This window comes from Cheilinus undulatus, linkage group 14, assembly GCF_018320785.1.
Source record: "Cheilinus undulatus linkage group 14, ASM1832078v1, whole genome shotgun sequence".
In the NCBI taxonomy this organism is placed as follows: Eukaryota; Metazoa; Chordata; class Actinopteri; order Labriformes; family Labridae; genus Cheilinus; species Cheilinus undulatus.
The window spans coordinates 12,681,611-12,701,496 of NC_054878.1; the positions used below are offsets into that span (position 1 = coordinate 12,681,611).

The 19,886-nt window shown below is 41.0% G+C and overlaps 1 protein-coding gene across 1 annotated transcript; it reads left to right on the top strand.

Moving 5' to 3' along the window:
- The first annotated feature begins 247 nt into the window (after positions 1-247).
- On the top strand, positions 248-13,027 carry LOC121521196 (leucine-rich repeat transmembrane protein FLRT2-like). The gene is made up of 2 exons (XM_041804957.1): positions 248-926; positions 3,152-13,027. Exon 2 carries the CDS (start codon positions 3,593-3,595, stop codon positions 5,570-5,572), a length of 1,980 nt encoding a protein of 659 aa, XP_041660891.1. The 5' UTR covers positions 248-926; positions 3,152-3,592; the 3' UTR covers positions 5,573-13,027.
- The last annotated feature ends 6,859 nt before the right edge of the window (positions 13,028-19,886 follow it).

Genomic DNA, 19,886 nt, shown 5'->3' on the forward strand with positions numbered 1-19,886 from the left:
AGAAATGAACTTTCGGGAACATTAAAGGACTGTGGCCTGTGGTGATTTTTCATTGAGAATATGACTGGAGGCCGATTTCCTGGATTTTGTGATTAAAATGCAAATGAAAAGCACAGACACCGTCGCGGGGGTATGAGGTAGGCTGGGCATATAGCATGTAGGAATGACTGGTGTTGAGAGACAAACTATTTTCTGCAGTGTGAGGGCAGCAGGGAGGATCTGTGGCTTACAGCCATCACGGAGCTGCTGGAGGAGATGCATTCTTTATTCTGAGGAGGGGAGGAGTGACAGAGAGGAGAGAGGGAGAGAGAGAGAGAGAGAAAGAGAGAGAGAGAGAGAGGTGAGCAGAGCACACACGTCGCACTATCAAGTGAATCCATCTAAGAAAACAACTCGCAGGGAGTCCGGGGCTGAGCTGCGTAGGCACTGAAGCCAAGTTTGAGCTCCCCCGCTGAAGAGCGCGCAGGACGGACGCAGCTGGCCGTCATGGCCCGTGGAGGATCAGGCGGCGGACACTTCGGCGAGTGCGTCCTCAGCGTTCGGGCAGAGTGTGGACGGAGAAAAGAGGGCTTTGTGATCACTCTGCCACCGCTTTCCTTGGTCCCCATGCGCTGCAGACGGTGCAGTTAAAGCGGAGCAGCGCCGTTGAGAAGCGCCCGGGCGCTGGGCAAAAAGAAAAAAAAAAAAAGAAGAGGGGGGTGAAGTGTTGGACAGCGGTGTAAACGGAGGCACAACCAGGGGGGACCCATGCAGGGAAATATGCTGCTTCGGAGACTGGACGGGCTCACGCTGCTGATCGGGACCGAGTCGCACCAGCTTCACCGAGCGGAGCTTTACGCACGGTCATACAGCAGGACCGCATGAAGGACAGAGGGGAAAAGTTGAACGCGGTAGCTCGGTTTGTAATGGATAAAGGCTCGCCAAAGGTACAGTGCATGTTTCTTTTAAACATGGGCATAAATGTCTGGAAATGAAGTGGCAAACCACAGGCTTGAATTAAGTATAAATAGACTACTTTTCAGTTAAATACTGAGTGATTACGCACGCCAAGCGATCTTAAATCAACCCTTTTTACCATGAAAGAACAGCATATTTGTGTCCTTCGTAGATCCTCGAGCTCTCCACGATCCTCTCAGACTTTCTAAGTTGAATTAAAATACAGCAGAACAAAAGATGAAGCTCTCCGCTCCACATTTTTCACCACGAAAAGCTGACTTTTTAGAGAGGTGGGGTGGGGGGGGGGTGTTTGGTGGTGGAGAGGAGGGGGCTTTCACTCTCAATGCATTGCACGGTTTTCAATTCTCCCTTTGAAATAATTCACTCAGATGAACACCGCTCACTGGGCAGCCTTTGAAGTCTACCTGATCCGCTTCTTATCGCCTCTTAAATACCCTATCCATTTTAAACTTTTAATTGCGTTTCTGTCGCTAAATCCAGTTCTAATCGGATTGTGCTGGCCACATATCACAGCGTTCATCTGGCGGTGAGAAACTGTGCTCCCTCGGCTGGAAATCAAATAATAAAGAAAGAAAAAAAAAAACAGACCTTTTATCACTCTCCCTCTCTTTTCCTTCCATACGCGCCATGAATTTGTTTTGGTGTTGTCAAGTGAAGCTCAGCCTGACACTGTGCGTTTTTACACTTATTATTTGGATTCTTGGTGACATTTTATTTATGCAGCTATAATAATCTTGATGCTGCTGCCTTCTGCTGTTGATTCTGCTGCTGTGGCAGCACATTTTATCGCCTCATGTGGTTGCTTATACCCCTGGAAGCTTATTTGATTAAATTTAGCTCTTTCAATTTAGAGAAGTAGATCACAGATGTGTGTCAAAGGATTGTTTCTCCGTCTCTGCCACAAAGAGCCTGTGCACGTCAACAAACAGACAGAACAGGGGGAATTTAAAGAAGCAGGGCCATGGAGATGACTAGATCCATCTCTTTTATTCACTATTTTTATTCACTATGTTTTCCTTTCCTTCTCTTTCATGGCTGCCAGATATAACAAATCTGGTTTTAAAAATATCCCAAACCTGCAGGACTGCTGATTATTTTTCTTTGCAGATCCCTCAGAACACCTCAATCAGCGCCCATGGGCGCTCTTGTGCAGAACATTTAACCTATCTTTCTCATAATTGTACAACATCGACTCAGGGTGGAGCTTCTGTTAAGCTGAGAGCTGCTGGTGACAACCAGGATCTTTCAATCATGTGGAGGAAGAGGTGTAAAAAATGTTTGATGGGTCGTAAAACTTGGAATAATGGATCAAGGGGTCTACTGTAAACCAATGGCCTTGTGCTTTACCACAAACCTCCCCATGCTGAAAAATAGCCTGTATCGATCATTTATGGCCAGTGTAGGGACTAAATTATTTTCCAATCCCATTTCATTTGACAGCTCCTGTATGTCACTCCAGATAGAGGAGGGGCACATATGCAGGGTCTCTGTCCTCACTATTGTTTTGCAATTCCAGCCTCAGCGGCTTTAAATCTCCAGTTCGATGGCTGTGTCCAGGCCTACCTGAATAACAAGCTCCTCCTAAGGCCAGCGTCAAAACAATTGCCTCTGTTGACTGTAAGCACTCGTGTGTTTACTCACGCACCTCTGCCCACAGCGTCCGTGAAAGTGCACAAACCAGACAGCTGTAAATTGTTTTGCAGATTTTTTTTTTCCCATGAAAAATTCTGCGAATCCATATCTGTGCTCAGTGAGGTGATGTCTTTAAAGGCATTATCTCGTTTGAGCCTGTTTTCCACGGAGCAGCATTTATGTTGCTCAGAACCTCAGTGAGTCCATGAGCATGTGTCCTTGCAGTGCTCTATTCCCTCCTTTGATAGAGAGGAAGGGATAAAAGCCTTCTTTATGTCTGTGAAACCGGATGTGTGAGAGCTGTTGTGAATATTTATCAGACTCTTTTTTATATCTTTTTTTCTAAAGTGGTGCATAATTTTACATTAGCAGTGAATGGTGTGTTTTGTGGCCCCGTCTTTCTATTTTGGAGGAAAGGAGGGCAGGACAGACAGTTGGTATTTGTGTGTGCATGTTTGTATGTCAAATAAAGAGCCTAGAGGGAAAGAGAGAGAGGCCCCTTTTTCCAAGAACAGGCCACCCTTTAAATATACTAATCCCACATTTCTTTGTTTTCCCACAGGTTTCTGGATCCAAATGTCACCCCCCTTGGACTCTGCCCTGGTCGGGGCCCAGCAGTGTGTGACGGACAGGCGTGTGGAGCCTGCGGTGGCTCTGTACTGCGTGGCTTCAAATTGCCCCTGGCTGAGCTCTACATGGAGCAACGAGTGAAGAGTCCAGCAATGGTCTGACGTCTCAGCATGGATGGAGTCAGTCAGAGGACCGGCCACCACTAATGAGACCATCGCGCTTCAGCTGAGGACTAGCATTTACAGGATTACTCCCACGTTTTCCTGCTCATTTTCCAGCTAACTGCATCGTTACCAGACTCTCCTAGTGGGACTTTTAATGCGTCTGGTTTTTGGTGGATATATACGTCATTGCCTTTCTGATTTTCATATTTGTTTTATTCCATCCCACTTTTTTATTGTTGGTTTCCCTTTTCCTGTTTTGTTTTTCCACTATGGAGTTTCTGGTCGGACCCTGGAATAAGGATTGGGCTTCATTCTTGCAATTTTGGTTGACTGTCATCCTAAGCCTCCAAATGCAGTTCAGGCCGGGTGCTTCTTGCCCGGAGGTGTGTCGTTGTGACAACCAGTTCGTGTACTGCAACGAACGCAGCCTGACATCAGTGCCTCTGGGGATACAAGAGGGCTTCAAAGTCCTCTTCCTACACAACAACCAGATAAACAATGCTGGCTTCCCTATGGAACTTCACAATCTTGCCTCGGTAGAAACTGTGTATCTCTATGGCAACCAGCTGGATGAGTTCCCCATCAATCTGCCCAAAAATACCAGGGTCCTTCATCTCCAGGAGAACAATATCCAAACAATCTCCAGGGCAGCCCTGGCCCAGCTGACTCGGCTAGAAGAGCTGCACCTTGATGATAACTCCATCTCCACAGTGGGGGTGGAAGAAGGGGCCTTTAGGGAGGCACTGAGCCTCAAACTCCTCTTCCTTACTAAGAACCACTTAAGCAGTGTTCCCATTGGCCTTCCTGAGGACCTTAAAGAGCTGCGGTTGGATGAGAACCGCATTGCTGTCATTGCAGAGGAGGCCTTTCAGAATGTGACACGTCTGCAGCGCCTCCTGCTGGACGGGAACCTGCTGACAGATGAGGGCATTGCACCTGGGACCTTCCAGGACCTGTCCAACCTCCGTGAGCTGGCCCTGGGTCGCAATTCACTCACCTTCCCCCCACCCCTCCTTCCTAGTCAGTCACTGGTCAAACTCAGCCTACAGGAGAACCAGATTGACCAGATCCCTGTGGCAGCATTCGCTGCCCTTAATAGACTAGAAAAACTGGAAATCTCTAGCAACCAGCTTCAGACTCTGACACAGGGAGTGTTCGATGGACTGTCAAGCCTAAAGCATCTCATGGTGCGAAATAACCCTTGGCGTTGTGACTGTGGCATAAAATGGGTGGTCGTGTGGCTCAAGGCTCTACCTTCGTCCATCAACGCCCGGGGCTTTGTGTGCTCAAGTCCGGACAAGGTGCGTGGCATGGCAATCAGAGAGCTCACGCTGGATATTATAGAGTGCCCAGTCGATGCCAACCAGCCGCCCTGGCCAACCCTTCGTTCCACACCTCCTCCCCCACCCACAACCACCCCTTACACAACCATGATTTCCACCCTCATCACCACATCCATCCCCTACTACTTTGACTCACCCTCCCCTCCTCTACCCCCAGTCCATAACCCTCCTGGCCCTCTGCCTCCTTACGAGGACCCCCTTCAGATTTCCTTCCATGTGGTCAACTCCACAAATATCGAGGTGAGCTGGGCTTCCTATTTCACCGTCACAGCCTACAAGGTCACCTGGATCAAAAGGGGCCAAAGCCAAATAAACGAAGGGATGCGGGAGAGGACTGTGAGTGGGGACCGGCGGCATATCAGCCTCACCAACCTGGAGCCCCGGTCGGTGTATCGTATCTGCGTGCATGTTCTGGACACTCTTAACTCCTACAGGCCAGGAGAGGATACTATATGTTCTGAGGCCAGGACCAAAGCTGCTGTGTCCACAAAGCCTCCCGGCAGAGAGCAAGCTCCTCAGGAGAGCATCAACACTACTCTGCTGATGGCTGGAATCATCGGCGGGGCGGTGCTTATCATTCTGGTAACGCTGCTCAGCCTGTTTTGTTGGCACATGCACAGGAAGAGCCGGTCATCTTCGACCAAGTGGAAATACAACCGTGGTAGGAGAAAAGACGACTACTGCGAGGCTGGAACCAAGAAGGATAACTCCATTCTTGAGATGACTGAGACCAGTTTCCAGATAGTGGCGCTGAACAATGAGCAGCTGCTCAAGGGAGATTTCCGCATTCAGCCCATCTACACGCCCAACGGGGGCATTGGATTTAGAGACTGTCACCTCAGTAACAACAGCATAGCCTACTGCAAGAGCAGCAACGTGCCCAGTACAGAGTTCTGCCACACGTGATGCAGCAGCAAATAGTACATTGGCATTCAAATAAACACAAAGAAAAACGCTCGACTTGCATAAATACACACACTTACACCGTTTGTGTAGACGACAAAATACATAAAAGTTCTAGTGAAATATAACTGTACTATATATATTTCCAAGTTCTGTCTACAATGTAATTTATACTGTGGATAATAATGTGGGATTCTCTGCTATCTTTTTTATTCTTAGAAAAGAGATACAAGTGTTTCTTTTTTATAACCAGCAGGGTTTTGAAAGTTGTTTTAATGGTCAGTACTGTACATGAACATGGATTTGTACAATCATGGCACCCTGGGTGTAGCTTCTGACAAACGCTGTCAGCCTTGGAAACGTTGGGGCGCTTAGAGGGCTGGGATCCTTTGCTAACCACAGAAGTAAAAATATGGCCTTTTTGTGCTTTGAAACTCTGCAAACCCTCCCTGCTACAACAGAACAGTAGTAAAGACAACACAGCACAGGGGAAATCCAAACACCGCTGATTAGAGCGCTGTGGAAATATAGCACTGGTTCACTGTTGGCATGTTGTAAAAAAAAAAAAAAGAAGTGCACTTTCTTATTAATGGAAGCAAGGCAGGAAATGAGCAGAGGTGGTGATCGCATGTAAGGGAATCAGGATGGCTGTGTGGGGAGAATGTCATCGGTGCTGTTGAAAAGCCTGGAATGAGATTTCCCAAAGGTACCTTAACACTAAAGCATCTTTGTTCTGTTGCTTTACAGTAGAACAAAGGTGGGTTTAGTCGGGGGACACGTTTTGGAAAATTCTGAAGAAGGATGTGTCATCTTCAGAACAGTTTTTTCTAAAGTCAGGAGTTGCTATCATTAACACAAGTTGAAAAAGCAACAAAGGATTATTGTCCCTAATGAGGCGCAGGAGTCTGCTGGGACTCCCCGATCCTTTTGAAGAAATTCCCTTATTTGTTCTGCTCCCTTTTTTTCCCCCTCTTGTGTTGCCTGTTTTGGCAAGTGAGGCCACAAGGGGGCAGTTTGTTTCCCTGTGTGTCGTGTGTGGGACAGAGGAACAGAGGGCAAGAAAGAAAAAGAAAGCTGCATAGATCAGTTTACCTCCTCTATTCCCCCTGGAGCCCATTACCCAGACGGCATTACTCATGCTCAAACAGCATTGTTGGAGTATTATCGCTCAACGAGCAACTTAATGATGTGGAATCATTTAAAACTAACAGTGTTTTCTGCGTTTGGTGGCTGAATTATATGGATTTTCACCACTGTGGTCTATCACGAGGCTAAAGGAGTCTGTTTCTCCCTGCGTGAATAGAGCGTGATGAATTTCCACTACACCGCTAATTATACACCCACTTATTTCAACCTTGTCCCAGCATTCATTACCCTATTTGATAAATTGGGAAATTACAACAATAAGATCGCAGCCCGCCCATGATCCGAACAATGCTGCGCAATTTTGACTGAGCAGCTCATCTTCTGTCTCATCATTTACTCTTTTGTGTACATCATACAAGCCTGCCTCATTCATCCACGGTCACCTGAACAATGCAGCTCCTCAATGTGATGATTTTCACCCGATCTAGCCTCATTTTCTGTCTCCCTGTTGGTTCTCTGATCCCTGCATGGGCTCAATTAAAACACTTTTCCTGCCCTTCAGCTCCCAGGCTGCGGTAGCATCTCTGTACAAGTGAGGTGCCAGTGAGAGGACTTCATTATGCACTTCTCCCTAAGAAGATTTTATTTGATTTGACAAGATATTTTTTCAAGGGGCCAAGCTTAAAGAATTCCCACCCATCCCCCCCCCCCACTCTCCCTATAATCCTCGACCAAAAAAGGGAGAAAATATGTAGACGTTTTTTCACTTGGCTGCATGGAGCTCACGCTGAGAGAGATTGGTGTTAACTCTTTGTGAGGCGCACAGATACAGCGACTTAAATGTAAAGGATAGAGGAATCTCCACAACTAGGATGAATATCTTTTGTAAAAGACAAGGTTTTTAAGGGCTTTTACTCAAATTATTCCAGAGTATTGAGATTATCTCTGAGAGGATTCACCTTAGAGGAATATCTCAGAGTAGCTGCACTCAGTGTAATTCCTGCAAAACCCAATCCCATGGGATCATACTTTAATTTGAGGTGATGCACGAACAGATCCCCCTTAAATCTGTTTCACAGAGGCAATGTTGAAGTGAAAAACTGAGTGATTGAATCATTTCATGTCTTTAAAATTAGGAGAGCTTCAGACTTTTTAACAGCTGCTTATTGGTTCGATTTAATGTGATGTTATGACCTTAAGGAAGACAAAAATCTGTATTTCTGGAAAGGCCTTTTAGGCAAGAATTCACAATTTTGGGAAATGCTTATTTACGGTCTTGCTGAGAGCTTAATGAGAAGCCTAATTCCACCCCCAATGTAAAGCCAGTGCTTGCAACCATGCTAGTTTAGCTTAGCATGAAGAAAAAAGGGGCAAACACCTCAATTAAAGAGGACAGTTTGGCTGCAGAATGTTTATATCTCTGACAGCCATTCTCACAGACACTTTCAGCTGAGACGCTGTATATCTTTGAAAGGAAGTGCCGTAATTTGCTGCTTCAAAGTTTCATATTTATTTTATTTTAAGTCTGGCAGTTACAGTCATGCTATAACCACATTACAACATTTCATCGAACAGAGAAAAAGATTAGAGGCCTAATCCAAAATTAAATTATGTATGGATCTGTTTTAGAAGTCGATATGTCTACTCTGCCTTGCTTTAGCATCATTAGCTATAGCTAATGCCAACATAGTTATGCTAGCTGCTTAATTATCATCACTACATAAGCCATTAAATCTAAGTGACCTTTAGAAAATGTAACTAAACCTAATGTAGCTACTTAGCTTACATACCCACTGTACTACAGTGTGTACATAACTACATTGGTATAGCTACGTTTGCCAAAGCTCACACTGCCTATGCTACCTTAGCTACATTGGCTTATGTAGTAACTTATGCAGTATTGTTAGCTATATAGCTACATAACTACATAAGCTAAATAGCCATGTAGGAATGATAGCTTATGTAGCTCATGTATGTAGCTGCATTAGAGTGGTTTTGTGGAGGAAAATCTGGTATTAAATTGTATATAGATCTGTTTTAGAAGTAGTTACACAAACAGTAACTTGTTTTACCTCCATTAGATACAGCTAACATAGCTATGCTAGCTATCTAATAATGTTATTACATAAGCCATTGTAGCCATGTTAGCTTCAGCAAGACAAGCTTTAGCAAATATAGATAAAGGTAACATAGCTACGCAAATAACATACCAAAGTAGCTTACGTAGACACTTTATAAGCTTGGCTTTAGCTACAAAGCTCTGTTATCTACATAGCTTACTCAGCTAATGGCGCTACACTTGCTGCGTTAGTGTTTCCATGAAGGATGAGCTTTTTTCCTGTAAACAGACTGCTTACTCAGCTTTAGTAAATGTTTTGTTATCCCTTACCTTAACTCCAACTCTAAATGAAAGTTTAATCTGAAGTACTTCTAAAGTTTGAGCGTGTATTTCCCTCTGAGCTGTACAGCAGGTCAGATGAACGGTCTCTTAGAGTGGCTGTCTGAGATGAACAGTATCCAGCCAGACCTCTCTCCAATAAAATACAGCAGTTGGGGCATAATGTATGTTTTTTTAACATAGAGAAAAAACACAATGCCAATGAAAATGTCACAGAGGTGCTTTAAAATGATTTTTTGGCAGAGCCAGACCTGTTTTTGCCTGTATAGCATACACGAGTCACTTTAAAGCAGTGTAGCTTAGCATGCAGTTTTCACACCAGGCCAAACACATTTTTTAGCTGTGTATGTTATGCAAAAACTGCAAAATGACCACAATGTGTGCTTTCTACTCAAAAAACAAAAACAAAACAAAACAAAAAAAAAAACAAGAAGCTACTTAGGGAGCTTCAGAGGTGATCATAGGTAGATTTGATTTCCTGCAGATCAAGCTAGCTTAGCTGTTACTGTCTGAATGTTAAATGTGCAGCCAGTGCCTGGAGCAATGTTTGTGTAGCTTAGCATTAAGACTAAAGACAAGGGCAAACAGCTAAGCCAGCTCAGTCTAAGGTGAGAAAATGTGCCATGTGACCACATTGTGTTCTCTACAGAAATGTTAAACAAACAGAGTGTTGAGAATTTTAGTTACCTTCAGAGAGGAGCTGCTTGGTTGCTACTGTCTTTATTTTTAATATGGAGCCTGCACAAGGAGCTTTGTTGGTCTAGCTTAGCATAAAAATGAAGGTGGGGGCACCAGGCTAATCTGGCTTTGTAGAAGGTGAAGAAAATCTGCCTAATGACCCAAATATGTCCCCTTTACATGTGTAGAACAAAAATCTGTTGGTAATTGAGCTGTAGAGGTGCTAGTAGAATAATGTTATGGTTGGAAAGAGCAGTGATGGGTAATAGTGCTTTTAAAAGTAACTTGTTGCTAATGTCAGGCCAAAACCTCATATCTCCAAGATCACCACTTTTAAGGAAATGAAAAAGGCTGTATTTTCCAAATAATTTAACCCTGAATGGACAGAACCACCCTCTCTTTGACACTTTTATTGGTTTAATTTTTGTAAAAAACAAACAAACAAAAAACTACTGACAGATTCAAAGGGTGACCAGTAGCACTGATTTATGAAAAAATGAAAATTAAAACCATTAAAAATGGAGATACAGGGTTTGGGCTCAACACCGCTGGTATGTAACTGTGTTACATACTGAGAAAAGTAATCCATTTAAGTGCTTTTGGATTACCAAAAATTAAAACTCTTGCATTATATTATACATGAGTGAAACTGGACCCACTAAGGGGGGCGCCAAAGGTCCATGGAGGAGTGTGAGTCTGTGGCTTTACTTAAGTTCTTAAAATTAGATTCGCACATATCAATTAAAATCATGATAGCATTTACTAGATAGATATTTTGGTAAAAAAAAAAAAAAAAGATGTGTCATCTTTTTCTTAAGGTTTTCTCAATTAAAGTAACTATTGTGGAACTATTGGTCTAGACAACAACACATAAACTATCATACATTTGTCTCTGAATGTGCTGACCCTAACACCTTACATAGCCTCATTCATAGCCCATTATCTAGGATTGTGCAGACTAAATCACAGCTATGCATGTGTACTGACACAACTGTAGCCTAAAGCTCTGCAGGTATGCAGCTCACAACAAAGAGGAAAACAGAAACTGTGCAGACGCTTCAGAGATTTCCATTTTTGGCAACATATAGACATGACTTTTTTTAAACAAGTATTATTTTTAAGGAAAAAGTAGCAAAATAACAGATTCCTTGAATTGTAGAACAAACAGGTTAAGTGATCTGAGTACTTTCTCATGTTAGATCCTCTGGCAGAAGCCCACCCTTTTGCTATTTTTTAAAATACATTTTACATCACAAAGGCACATATACAAAAAAAAAAAAAAAAAAATGCACATCTGGATTTTACAGTTTGTAATGTGTCTTTACATGTCTTTGTTGTAAACAGCCTTTTATTATTTGTCTTAACAATAGGGCTGTCAGCATTAATCACACTGGGATTAAGGTCCATAATTCATTATTATTGTTTGACTGCATGCTTCATTGTTCTTTTCAGTACAATTTAGTTAAGCCACTTCATCTCCTTGCAGTGACACTGTAAGACCAAACAGTACAAGGTTGTTAAAAAATGAGTTGTGTCAACTTAAAGATCCAAAACAGCTCTTTCAGCTCTATGTTTCTAAATTGATAAAACATATTTTACGTTTTAAGTGAGCAAAACTCAGTCATTCGTAGTATGCTTTGTCACTGTACTCAAATATTTGACAATCATCCCCTTATCTGCAGAGTTATCCCAGAACGCCTTTGGGCATTACTCACCTTTGCACCATGAGTGAAGTTACCCGCTCAGCTAGAGAAGGCTGAGGCTCTCAAACAGGACGTTGCTCTCTGAACTGACTTATTCATGAATGGCACATCACCATTTTGTACCATGTAATTTCAGACAAAGGGAAAAAAGCTGTTTCCTCATGTGTTGCCTTATGCTAATCTAACATGCTTTAGCTTCTTCCTGACCATACAGACACTGGCTTTCTCATTAAACTCTCAGCAGCAGTAGATGTATTTCAAAACATGTCAAACTATAAAATATGCTCCCAGTATCCTGATGGTTAAATACGCTGGTTTTAAAGCTAATAGGAACAGCTGTGCTTGATTCCATGTCTTGTTTGGATTATTATTTTTCATGTTGGGCTTATTTTAAATCAAAACTTCTGTGGTTATCAAAGTATCTCCATTTTCTTTCCATTTTAACCTTTTTTCTACTTACATCGACAAACCAGAAACACTTGAACATTTACATTAACTCTTTTTTCTTCTTTGTTTTTGAAGAAATCCCTGTTTTACGTCATGTACTGATCAAAGAAGAGGACTTTAGCCACACATACTATCTCCCTCATCTGTGAATGTGTAACAGAGACAGATATTTGCCTTACCTTCAGTGCAGGACTGAATGATTAGCTAGAGAGAGATAAAGTGGGAGAAAGCGACGGAGAGGAGACAATGAGACGTAAAACAACAAGAACAGAAAGCACATTTCCCCAGTTGTTGCAGCAGTGAAGATAAAGCTAACAGTATTAAGAGGAAGAACATTAGGGGTGCTAGCTAACGACAAACTCCTCATCCTTAGTGCCAGACCTGAAGCAGTGCACGGCTAATGAGTCAACCAAACGGGGGAAGAGCTTTGGTGGTTGTTTAGCAGCATACATTACTCTTAATTTTCTACTGGCTTGATGAAAGAACTAGGCTGCTGTGCTGTGACCAATGGAATTAAACAAACGTATTGCAGGCTGCTAGCGTGGGATTATCACTGGTTCAGGGTGCTGAGGAGTAATTTCCCTTAAAGCTCATTGATTCACGTTGAAGTAATTGTTTAATCTCTGAGAGGTCAATTTAGACAACAGAAAACATCTGAAGTGTTCTTTTCTTCCTATTGGGTTAAACATTCACTGCAAAATATCTATTCGCCACTCTCATTCATTCAGAGATATTTGCATGTACTGTGTCAGCGCTTTGTAGCCTTCCATCTTTGTTTGGACTTCCGAGTTTCTTTTCCAGCAGTCATCCAAAAGAGATCGAGGTACCATGAGGGAAACTTTACAGAGAGGATCTCTCATTTCTAAGTAAAAGAAGGCGGGAAATTTCAAAAATGCATGTAAAACAGCTCTGTCGGGATCATTCTTCTCATGGAAACGCTGCAGTGTTGCGTTCGCCACCCACACCACGTTTTCTTAGGAACCAAAGTTAAATTTCTGTTCTCATGATGAAATATTGATGTTGTTCCATGTATGTGCCTTGAGGTTGAACTTACAATGTAAAGTCCTTGAAACCTTTAAATGTTTTTGCACAAACTGTAAATACTTAAGTGAAGCTTTTTGAAAATAAAAGAGCCATTGGATTTGAGCTATCATCCCTTTTTTATTTTACAAAGCCGTAGCCTCTACGTAGGGGGTGTTCGAACTTTTTTTCACTGAGGGCTACATACAGAAAAATAAAAGGATGTCTGGGCTCCTCTGATGCGCCTCATCTCTAGTGTAGTTGAAGAGTAACTAAACTTAGTTTTGACTCTTCAGAAAGGGCCATAAGAAAGTCATGGACAGGGCTGAATGGGGGGAGAGATAAGACACATCCACTAAATCCTATAGAGCTCAATAGTGCCTGCCCACTTTTGCAGTGGCTCTGGTTTCAGGATGGAAAATTCCCCATTTAAATCCTCCATAGACATTGTGCAGAGTCCTTATTGCAATGCTTTGAATCCATAATCCAAGCTAACCAGTGACCTGTATACTAGCAACAATAAAAAAATTAAGTCCACAGAACAACAGCATTTGATAAGGGAGAAAAGGGCATATTTTTTATGAGGATGAAGAAACTACGTATCCTGCAATCCATTGCATTTAATTTTAGCTTTTCAGGTTTTCAAGCCTTATAGGCACTTTTGTAACACTTTCTATGCCCCCTCTCTATAGTGAATTAAAACATTATAAGTATACTTCTAACTATGGTTATACAGCATTATAGCTGTGCTATTACACATTATAAGCACTCATGACTATTTATAATGTCCTAAAACAGTGATTATAAGTAATTATAATGCCTGTGTCTATAATCACTTATAATGTTATAGTGTGCATTAAATCATTATGGACAATGGTATTATAATTAGTTGTCATTATTGTTATAAGGCAGTATAAATAGTCATGAATGCTTATAACTATGGTTATACAGCATTAAAGGTGTGGTATAACACATTAGAAGTATACTTGGATTATTATGTTTTAATGTGTTATAGAGAGGTAGGGCATAGAAAGTGTTACCGGCACGTTCTTTCCACACTTATCTTTATTGTAGTATATACATTTTAAACCAGTGTTACTAAACCCTTATCAACCAAAGAGCCAAACTGTTGAAAAATACCTTTGCAAGTGCCACAATCTAAGTGGTATAATGTGGCAAGGGTAAAAGTGGCAATAAAAAAACGCTAAAAATGATTTTTAAAAAAAACTACAAAAAGGTGGCAAAATGGGTGAAAAGGGGCAACATAGGCATAACATAGCAATGACAGTGAAAATTGGCAAAAAAAAAAAAAAAAATGGGAGGAAAAGTGGCAAAAAGGGTAGAAAGTTGCAAAAATGGTTGAAAATAAAACAAAAAAAAAAAGAGTTGCAGGTGGCAAAAATGGTCAAAAAGCAGCAGATACGTAGCAAAAAAATGAATCAAAAGTGACTAGAATGGGCAAAAAGCTGCAACGAGTGGCAAAAAATGGGAGAAAAATGGCATTTATTTGCCAAGGGCAGCTTAAAGTGGCAAAAAAAAAAAGGAGGAAATTGCATAGCAAAAAGCAAGATAAACATGCCAAAAATTGGATTAAAGTCACAAGATTATGTGGCAAAAATTTGCTACAAGCAGCAAAAATCAATTAAAAGTGGCAAAAATTTGCAAATAAGGGGAATGGAAATATACAGACAAAAAATTTAATTAAAGCCTACTGTATAAGCATGGGAAACAAACTGATTTATGTGACTTCAATGGATAATTCTGAGGTCAAAGTGTCCCGTTTTAAGGTTTTCTGGGGGAATAATATTTCAAATTAAGATTTGTAAAGAGACGCAAAGCACCGCTCAAGAGCCACAGGTTGAGTAACACTGTTTTAAAAGATAATGTTGCAGCAAGTCATAGTTTGCGTGTATTTTGCTTTATGCCAAGGCAACATGTATTGCCACCTTCAATAGTCAACAGTCTTCGTTCGCTGGCGCAGTAGACACTTCCAAGAGACCCCACCAGAGACATCAGAGGCATTCCTGCAAAATTCTTTGATTTTGGTTACTGTAGTATTTTTGGTTTAGTTTGAAATATGCAGAGTTTTGTCTGAAGAAGAGGCTGATAATTTAAGGATTTTTGTCCGGAGCATATACTCATGCTTAACACTCAGGCAGCTCATAATAAGTCTAATAAGGATTCTAACAATGTGGGTAACAATCGAATCTGCTATGGAGAAAATGAATGGGATTTTTCTTCTGGAACCACGCTATTGAGCTTAATGTGCTGCAGTGTTAATTTTGACAGCTATTTTCAATTTTAGTCCTAGTTTTAGTCTTTTGGTTACACTTCTTTTAGCTTTAAGTCTAGTTTTAGTCCATAAAAAGTCCTCACATTTTAGTATTTACTTTTAGTCCAAGCATTTTTTCTCTCGCCTGAATCTGGTACCAAATCATAGTAGTGTGTTTTCTGCACTCTGCTAAACTTGGGGTCCCTGCTTTCTACAGCTGAGAGGCAGAAGAACTACAGATGCATTGTTTTTTGACAGATTTAACCACAGTGGAGAAATATCCTGGATTTTTAATGTCTGATGAAAACTACATTACATTTTAGTCTAGTTTTATTCATCTTGATAAAAACTAAACTTACTTTTAGTCAGTTTTAGTCATCAAAGATCTACTATTGGTTAGTCTTAGTCTAGTTTTTGTCATGGAAAAAAAGGCTGTTGATGAACATTTTTAGTCATAGCTTTAGTTGACAAAATTAACACTGATGTGCTTTCCCTTATTAGCCACATTATTATACAGCTTTTGCTTATTTGATTATTAGTCATACATACTGATTTTAAAAGGAATTACATGATTAACATTAGTGTATTTTATGTGTGTTGAACAAAGAAAAACACCGGATTACCCACAATCCTTGACTAACACAGCAGCAGCTTTGATTGTTGGAGCCCACCATGAATTTAATTTATCGGCTGCTGTGACTGAAGTTAATGAAGTAATGAAAGCTAATGTCACAAATGCCACTTGCCTTTAGATCAGCCAATGGAAAAAATCAGTTGCTGTAGCCAGATTTCAGCCTGTAGAGGGCAGTCACTATGCATATTTTAACACAGAAAAAGAATAGTTGTGTTCAAATGTTAAGATTTGCATCCTAACTGATCAGCACAGTACTTCTTAATACTCAGATACAGGCTCTCATCTGAAAAACAGTTGTTACACCATAAAAATGCCAATCTTTATAGGGTTGTTTCTACTTGATAATAATAGGTGAAGTATGCTCTGTGAATTGGACTGTAAGATGGAGCAGATAGCAGAGCTAATGGGCGACTTTCATGCTGCCATTCGCTGCATAGACATTTTATCCTCATTCTTCATTTGGTTGTCTAAGAAGTACAGTACAGCCAAGCACAATCTTAATGTTCTTATGCCGTATTTCATTTTGTTTTAAGAATTTGCTACAGCCAATTAAATATGAACCACAGGCCGCAGTTGGCTCACAGACCATAGTTTGGACACCCTTGTTCTACCAGAACAAAAGTTGTTCTGTTTTTTTTTTTCAGTGAGCTATTTTCTTTTGCATGTTAGTTTTGCATGCTTGCGTAACTTTCTAAGTAGTCTTAAAAGGGAACCACACGCTGAGTTTAATCTATTGTGGGTCAGACATAAGTAATTCTGAGTCAAAGATTTATGCTGTACACACCAATCCAAGTTATCCTCTTATTTCTATACGAGGAGCGAGAGACATCTTAGCGTAGCCACCACAGCTTAGCCCTCAGCTGGGGAAAATCCAGGATACTCTCTCATTCCACTTGTATGGCAAAACTTAATCCCAGAATGGGCTTTTTTTTTTTTTTTTCAGATCTACCAGAGTCCAACTTCTCCCCCTCCCCATGACCACATCCCAGTGCTGCCTTTGTAACCTCCAGCCCTCTGAAAAAGCCACATTAGCCTAATTTTAATTCATAATGACTATTAACCACAACATTCAGCTGAATCACATGAGGGTGTGCCCCTCTGGGTTTTAGAGCAGGAAATACGTGTTTTTTCTCCAAATCCTTTAACGTCAAAATGTGATTTGTTGATGCAGAATTGTTGGCTTTTTGGGGAGATTTGAGGCTTTGGCTTACACTTAAATGTTCTACTGTGCCTGTGTGTTTTACAACGAGAACCATGAAAGATTTAGAGGGTGTGTTTTCAACATTGGCTCCAAAGTCCAGTGAGTTTTGGCTTTAAGGCCTTCCAAAATTCTTTCTGACTAATAATTCAAACCTTGGCTTTACAAAACCATTTTTTTACATTATGCCATAGTTAATTGATATAAAGGGGCAACAAATTTCCTTGATATATGGGTAAGTAATACAGTATTAAGACTACAACTAGGAAATGACCATACATTTTAAAACCATGACATATATCTTCCAAAAATGCAAAGCAGTGGTTCCCAACCTTTTTTTCCAACCTGCATTTACTAAATGCTGAGCCCCTCATGACTCTTGGGTTACCCCAGTGTTCTCCAGCCTCCTCACACAGACCAAACGTGCTGGTTGGGTTAATTGGTGGCTCTAAATTGACCGTAGGTGTGAGCATGCCAGGTGGTTTGCCTCTATATGTTAGCCCTGCAATTGACTGGCAGCCAGTCATGGGTGTACCCCGCCTTTTCCCCCTGTAGCTGGGATTGGCAGCCCCCCATGACCTCAACCAGCATGAGCGCTGTAGCTAATGAATGCATAGATGTTATTCTTACCAAAATGCCTTCAAATTAACATGACCTACTTCATATATGCAAGTCTAATTTTGAGGTTGGGAACCAAGTAGATCTTTGGCTCCCAGGAATCATAACATGAAGTAAACTTATATCTGTATGTTCCTCTTTGGTTTTAAAGCTAGAAACATGCTAATAACAATATGTTTCACAGGAGAATATCATCAGATTATACTAACCTAACTAACTCTATGGTGTGGCTGACGACTCTTTATATTATGTCACCTAACTGCAAAGTATTATAGATGTAACTTAAGACATCACTCATACAGCCTCTCTTTCACAGCAAAGTAAATGACTAAAATTATGAAATTGACCTCTGTTTTGTTGTTAATTTACCTAAGAATCCAGAGTACATGATGTGTTTTAGTATTATTTCTTCCACATAAGTGCCTGTGCAACTAAGATTCCTGTATTGAATGCTGAGAAATGAGTGCAGATGTAGCTCTGCTGGTAGTGCAGGCAACCACATATTGAATCTACAGTCCTTGGCACACAACAGCCCCACAGCTGTTTGGTCCGTGTCTTTCCACACTCTCCCTTCCCATAATTCCTGTTTTTTTTTTCAGCTTTCCTCTCCAAAAAGGCAGAAAGACCCACAAAAAATCTTTAAAATGTTGAGACATGCACCGTTTTACCACAAGTTCAGTTACCACTATTACATATTGCATAAAACTTGAAGCTATTGAAAATTCACTCCTAGATGTCATGAATGGCAGTGCCTCCCAAAGTGAGCCGCAGCCCCCTGGGGGACCCTAAAGGTACTGCAGGTGCTTTTAATTAGATTTACCAGTCATCTCTCAATCAGTTATTCGATCTCATGTGCAAAACTGGTGAAGTTACCAGGTGTGCTTGGGGTCTGGCCAGTGACATTTGACAATGTGATTGGTTGTATGTTGGTATGATGTCATGGCACATTCTGATTGGATGAGTCACAAAAGTGAGTTGTTTTTGCAGGTTTGTTGGATAGTACACTTAAACATATAAAATATGCCAAAGTAATTGTCCTTGTAAGCATGGCTGCTCAATAAAGTTCTCATTGAAAAAACACAACAAATCTATTTAAAATATATGAAATATACTAGTAGATTTATAGCACTCATTTCAGGGTTGCTAGAGGTTTTAGCCAGCTATCAATGCAAAACTGACTACAAACTACAAAATGAACTGTATGATTACAGCGCAAAACTCACATACATTACTGACAGATACAGGTAATTGAACAATTCTGACACCAGAGCACATATGGAACCTACACCAGTGTCATAGTGTAACTGGTGTTGAAATAATTGGTGACACTCCGTTAAACATACTATACGCTGCTCACCTCCTGATATTAAGAAGTTACCAGCACCTTCAAAGTTATTAACATCACTTTAAAAGAGTTTGCAGAGTCAAAAAGTAAATGCAGTGTTACGAGTTTTATTTGGGCCCAAGCAGATTTTTAGGTTTTAAATTAGAGCAAGAGATACCCAAGTATGGGAAAGGCTGGTGTATGGCATAGCTGCTCAGAATATGCTGGGATGCATAGCGATGAAGACCAGGCTAGCATCAACACTTTTTAAAACTTTTTTCACTCATTAGGTCATAATCCCACATTTAAAGTCCCTGTGAAGCGAAATCCAAACTTTGTCTCTTAACAAACTGGATATGCTGGAATAAGGCTGCTGTAAACATGTGAAAACACTGCGATCTATGTGTGGCTGAGTTTTTTATTAAGACTGTCAGAAAGTCTTTCACATCTTTCCTAGTTTGGTTTTATTTGAGCAGGACAAATATAGGAGCCCATTGCATCACCGGTCTTGACTGGAAATTACCCCACCCCTCTAAAGCAACGATGATATAAAATCACTGCACAGTTCGTCATAGTACAGTCTGTTGTTAGAAAGTGTCACTGTCTTCATGACAATGTTTTATTTATTGTGAGGTAAAATTTCCCAAATCTATTAGCCACGGTGCACTACAGCTAACTATAAGCATCATAACAGAGAGATTTGTGCCAGAAAACAGTAAATTTTGTCTCTCTGCTCTGGCACAGAGCCAGTCAGCTGCACTCTGATTAAAAGCATTTTTCAAATGTAAGAGATTATTTTTTTGTTTGTTTGTTTGTTTGTTTGTTTTTTGAGTGGGCATGGCTTCAACTCATTCAACTGGCATGCCCACTAATCTTAGTGCTGATTTTACTGCCACATTTTTCATGATTTTGAAGCTTAATTTTATGATTTAGAGATGT

Bases quoted from the DNA above. Each gene is read 5' to 3' on its own strand.
- LOC121521196 (XM_041804957.1), top strand. From the start codon at position 3,593: ATGGAGTTTCTGGTCGGACCCTGGAATAAGGATTGGGCTTCATTCTTG.